This window comes from Seriola dumerili, unplaced genomic scaffold (assembly GCF_002260705.1).
Source record: "Seriola dumerili isolate Sdu_G_001 unplaced genomic scaffold, Sdu_1.0 BDQW01000866.1, whole genome shotgun sequence".
In the NCBI taxonomy this organism is placed as follows: Eukaryota; Metazoa; Chordata; class Actinopteri; order Carangiformes; family Carangidae; genus Seriola; species Seriola dumerili.
In genome coordinates this window covers 202,706-208,609 of record NW_019175121.1, presented here as the reverse complement: position 1 = coordinate 208,609, position 5,904 = coordinate 202,706, and the positions used below count along the sequence as shown (strand labels likewise).

Genomic DNA, 5,904 nt, shown 5'->3' with positions numbered 1-5,904 from the left:
CTCATGTTTCCTGGTCCATGTCCAACTGGACCTTGTCAGAGTCTGTGTTGTTTCAGGACAGGTTCACTTTCTGATGCTTCATGTTACCATGGCGACACCTTCTGGCCACAACAGGTCAAATACACACATTTACAGCCACAACTGTGAAGGTGTGTTCATACCAATCAGTGTGGGCGGAGGTCATGTGACTCGTCCGCTGTCCACAAGTTCATCCAGTGTATCTGTCTCCCACCTGAACTCTGACCTCCATGTTTCCTCCCTCCTGTTCTCAGGTGAGACACAATGACGTCATGATGACACACTGTCCACCAATAAATGATCAATAAATGAAGCATCTATAATAATGTGACATCACTCTGCACCAAGTCTTTGATCAGTAACAACCAGAGTCAGTCGGAGACACAGTCATGTGATGAATTTAGTGATGCTCCAAATTGATCGGTCAATCTTCATTAAAACACGTGATCGGTAGATTTGCATTCACCTGTGCCGGGTAGTGTAGCTCCGCCTCCCACCGACAGACCACCAAAACAAAACAACATGTCGCTGTGTGGAACAAAGTGTGTGAGACCGACAGAACATACGCCATCTGCAATGATGACAAAGTGATCAGTATCAGTTTCGGTGGCAAAAAACTGCGATCGCGGCCTCCTGAGTTCAAAAACAGTCACATGGCACAGACATGAAGTGAGGCGTCACACACCTTCAGTTCATCACACGTCTGAAATGATACACGTTCATACACACCTCACATCATCATCACTGCTGTTAACAACCATGTGTTATTATATACATAAACAGTGGCGGCTGGTGAAATATATTCTAGGTGAGGCTGCATGTGCCAGAAGCTTTCGGTAACTATCCCAATAAAAGAACCCAAACCCAAAGACACCGTTGTTTTAGGGATAAACAATAATTATTTCATTGCCCTTTAGAAATCAACAGTTTGACAGATAATGACAATGATATGAGATGTACATTAGTGAATACTCTTAATACAAAATTACAATATAAAGGTGTATTATTATATTTACAGGTGGATGGTGATTAAAGTTAATTATACACAGAAAAACTGGCACAGGGACATGAACTGTAGCAACTGGAGTGTGTGTGTGAGTGTGTGTGTGTGTGAGTGTGAGTGTGTGAGTGTGAGTGTGTGTGTGAGTGTGAGTGTGTGAGTGTGAGTGTGTGTGTGAGTGTGAGTGTGTGAGTGTGAGTGTGTGTGTGAGTGTGAGTGTGTGAGTGTGAGTGTGTGTGTGAGTGTGAGTGTGTGAGTGTGAGTGTGTGTGTGAGTGTGAGTGTGTGAGTGTGAGTGTGTGTGTGAGTGTGAGTGTGTGAGTGTGAGTGTGTGTGTGAGTGTGAGTGTGTGAGTGTGAGTGTGTGTGTGAGTGTGAGTGTGTGAGTGTGAGTGTGTGTGTGAGTGTGAGTGTGTGAGTGTGAGTGTGTGTGTGAGTGTGAGTGTGTGAGTGTGAGTGTGTGTGTGAGTGTGAGTGTGTGAGTGTGAGTGTGTGTGTGAGTGTGAGTGTGTGAGTGTGAGTGTGTGTGTGAGTGTGAGTGTGTGAGTGTGAGTGTGTGTGTGAGTGTGAGTGTGTGAGTGTGAGTGTGTGTGTGAGTGTGAGTGTGTGAGTGTGAGTGTGTGTGTGAGTGTGAGTGTGTGAGTGTGAGTGTGTGTGTGAGTGTGAGTGTGTGAGTGTGAGTGTGTGTGTGAGTGTGAGTGTGTGAGTGTGAGTGTGTGTGTGAGTGTGAGTGTGTGAGTGTGAGTGTGTGTGTGAGTGTGAGTGTGTGAGTGTGAGTGTGTGTGTGAGTGTGAGTGTGTGAGTGTGAGTGTGTGTGTGAGTGTGAGTGTGTGAGTGTGAGTGTGTGTGTGAGTGTGAGTGTGTGAGTGTGAGTGTGTGTGTGAGTGTGAGTGTGTGAGTGTGAGTGTGTGTGTGAGTGTGAGTGTGTGAGTGTGAGTGTGTGTGTGAGTGTGAGTGTGTGAGTGTGAGTGTGTGTGTGAGTGTGAGTGTGTGAGTGTGAGTGTGTGTGTGAGTGTGAGTGTGTGAGTGTGAGTGTGTGTGTGAGTGTGAGTGTGTGAGTGTGAGTGTGTGTGTGAGTGTGAGTGTGTGAGTGTGAGTGTGTGTGTGAGTGTGAGTGTGTGAGTGTGAGTGTGTGTGTGAGTGTGAGTGTGTGAGTGTGAGTGTGTGTGTGAGTGTGAGTGTGTGAGTGTGAGTGTGTGTGTGAGTGTGAGTGTGTGAGTGTGAGTGTGTGTGTGAGTGTGAGTGTGTGAGTGTGAGTGTGTGTGTGAGTGTGAGTGTGTGAGTGTGAGTGTGTGTGTGAGTGTGAGTGTGTGAGTGTGAGTGTGTGTGTGAGTGTGAGTGTGTGAGTGTGAGTGTGTGTGTGAGTGTGAGTGTGTGAGTGTGAGTGTGTGTGTGAGTGTGAGTGTGTGAGTGTGAGTGTGTGTGTGAGTGTGAGTGTGTGAGTGTGAGTGTGTGTGTGAGTGTGAGTGTGTGAGTGTGAGTGTGTGTGTGAGTGTGAGTGTGTGAGTGTGAGTGTGTGTGTGAGTGTGAGTGTGTGAGTGTGAGTGTGTGTGTGAGTGTGAGTGTGTGAGTGTGAGTGTGTGTGTGAGTGTGTGAGTGTGTGTGTGTGTGAGTGTGTAACCCTAACCTGCCTGACAGCAGCACATCATCCTGGTGCTAAACTGTCATGTAGTAACTAAACAACAAACATCAGGCCGAGGTTGAAGGAGGTGAATTGTTACCAACACTGCAGCCTCTGTGACATCACTCAACGTCGCCATCTTGTCGGTGTCTGATTCAACCTCACTCCCAGCTATTCCAGACATGGGTGAGGAGGGGTGGCGTGTTTGGTGTAATAACTGCAGCGCGAATACTCTCCCGTTAGCATCATTAGAACAGGTGGGCTAACCCAAGGCTAATTCATCTGACGGCTAATTAGCTGGTTAACGAGCTAAGCTAACAAGCCATGTGTTGTGAACACAGACACGGACACCTGCTAATGAGTGCTAACATGTAAAAGAACAGGGTTGGACTCTTTCACATGAATGCACTCGTACCTGGACAGGTAAAATCACGAGCCTCATAGCACAGGTTATCAGGTCAATGTTCAGTTAGAGTAGGGTCTGTTAGTGCTGGTTAACGAGTTAGTTTAGAACTAGTTGAGTAAAAACAGGAAGTCGTAATGTTCATTCACATAAACTTTATTCCTGTTGGCCCTGATCACATGACACTAAGATACACACACACAAACACACACAGACACACACACACACACACACACACACTACAGTGTGGGCCGCTGCATATTTCAGATTCAGAGATCTATATATATGTTCTCACATTAACATGGTACATCATCATTTCATATAGTGTGTAAACAGTACATTTATATTAATACCATACAGAGTGAACTATCCACATCACAGGATCGTGAGGCCGAGCTGCGTTCAACAGCCACGACGTTCAAAATCACACAACACCTTTAAACAGCTGAACGACCATGCTGACGATAATCTGAACATGAGGACACGTCACAGCCACAAACACACGCTAACACCTGACGTGTTGAACGCAGCTCGAAGCTCCACTAACTCTACAGAGACACCACGACAGGAACTACACACAGGTGAGATACACACATCAGTAGGTAGAGAGTCATATAGTCTGTGGTTCAGTCAGCAGGTAAACTCCTGATCACACCTCATCACACCTGAGGTCTGGATCAATAACACACTGGATATGAGACACTTCTATTGCTACAAATGTTTTTACACCAGAATTATAAAATAAAGTTGATCTTCATTAACGTTCACAACACTGGAGATCACCAGCTACAGGTTTGTTTACTTCATTAAACCCTAATTAATGTTATATTTATATTTATATTTTATTTATATTATGATTCTTCTCAGGAAACACACAAAAAATTTGTTAGGAAATGACAAAAAGTAAAAAGTGAAGCTGGTGAATATTTGTTGTTTTTGGTAGCTTGATGCTAATTCTGTCCATTGGTTTGAAAACCAGCTGGAACCAGTTAGAACCAGGTGGAAATGGTTCATTCAGATAGTAGTTCAGTAGAATCTAACAACAGAACAGACAACATTAGAACCTAATACTTGAGAGTAGAACAGAGTAGAATCTTGGAACTGGATTCAGTATTTTCTGAAACATCAATAAAAGGCTCACAGATGATCAATAAATCAATAAATAGATCAATAAATACATAAGTTCAAACAATATATAAACTTTACACTGTAAAGAAAAATAAACTCCATGTGATGATGCAGTTAGCTAACAGGCTAGCTAACAGGCTAGTTGTCTTTGCAGGTCTGAACATTCAGAGGGGAGTGAGACATCTCTACAGTACTTTATAAACCTGATGTCAGCTTATGGTCACATGACTGTCACAGACAGACAGGCAGCTGACCTGTCTCACCCTCCTGACAGCAGACAGACAGCTGGACGACATATTAACACACTCATATTGCAGTAGTACTTTGCTGATCAGTTGCTATATATTGATAATATACTGATAATCAATATCATTATTCCTAGTAAGGTTCAGAGTAACACAGCATCATCAGTAGAGACCCAAACACTGGACCAGGTTAACCCTCAATAGAAGACTGGGGGCTCTCTCCGTGGGCGGGGCTACCTTTACTGGGACGACTGGAAAAAAACGACAGAACGACCACAAAGAAAGAGAAAAGAAAAGAGGAGAACAGTGAATCAAGGGTCAAAGGTCAAGTCACTCAATAATCAGCACTCTGCTGGGAACAGTGGGAACCAGTTACGACCAGTGGGAACCGGTTAGAACAGAGGAGAGGTCAAACATAGATTCTACTCCATCACAGTAGAACACCAACGCCTGCTGACATCTGATTGGCTGATGTCTGTGATGTCATACAGGAAGGCATGGTGCTTACAAACACAAAACAAGGTTCTCAGTCTTTACTGACACTGGTCCAGTACTGGACTGGTGCTGGTTAAACTTCAGACCAAAGGAACAGGGGTCAGCTCTGAAGGTGGGCAGGACTTGAGGATCATAGAAATATAAAGTGTTCCAGATGTGGAACCATGGAACCACATGGACCTGTCTGAAACCAGTAGAGACCTGTTGGAACCAACTGGAACCAGTTGGCAGAAGAAAACTCTACCAGATCCAAAATATCCAAGTAGGAACCTGCTGGAACCAGCTAGAACTTACTGGAACCATCTTTGGGACCAGATGGTACAAACAAGAACCAACTGGAACCTATTGGAACCAGTAGAAACCAGCACAATTTAGTGTGTGTGTTAGAGGGAGGAGTCAGAGGCTGGTCTGGAGGATCATGACGGAGACGCAGGACTCCTCCGACTGGAGACGACAGACAGAGAGAGAGAGACAGAGAGAGAGAGAGAGAGAGAGAGAGACAGAGAGAGAGACAGAGAGAGAGAGAGACAGAGAGAGACAGAGAGAGACAGAGACAGAGAGAGAGAGAGACAGACAGATAGAGAGACACAGAGAGAGACAGAGAGAGAGACAGAGAGAGAGAGAGAGAGACAGAGAGAGAGAGACAGAGAGAGAGAGAGAGAGAGACAGACAGAGAGAGTGAGACAGACAGAGAGAGATAGAGAGAGACAGTTACAAGTCGATGGAGCTGTCAATCACATGGCCAATTATAATGCTGGGGAGTGGGTGGGGTCACATGGCGAGGACAGCAATCTGATTGGACGATGAGGCACTGACCACACACACACACACACACACACACACACACACACACACACACACACACACACACACACACACACACACACACACACACACAGTGAGAGACAGCGACATCACAGACAGCTGACGTACCATTGGTGAACTCCTCACTGGTCACTGATAGAGATTCTGAAAAAATAACCATATATGGTCAAT

The 5,904-nt window shown here is 45.1% G+C and overlaps 1 protein-coding gene across 3 annotated transcripts in view; it reads right to left on the bottom strand.

The window, feature by feature from the left end:
- Nucleotides 1–3,195: 3,195 nt before the first annotated feature.
- Nucleotides 3,196–5,904, bottom strand: part of LOC111237442 (dynamin-1-like) — a 19,553-nt gene continuing 16,844 nt past the window's right edge. For 2 of the 3 annotated variants that reach the window (XM_022766532.1, XM_022766533.1), the window contains one exon: nucleotides 3,196–4,664. In XM_022766532.1, coding sequence (XP_022622253.1) covers nucleotides 4,604–4,664 — 61 coding nt within the window. In that variant the 3' untranslated portion in view covers nucleotides 3,196–4,603. Of the gene's footprint in view, nucleotides 4,665–5,841; nucleotides 5,878–5,904 lie in introns of all 3 variants that reach the window. The other variant, XM_022766534.1, reaches the window with a different exon arrangement.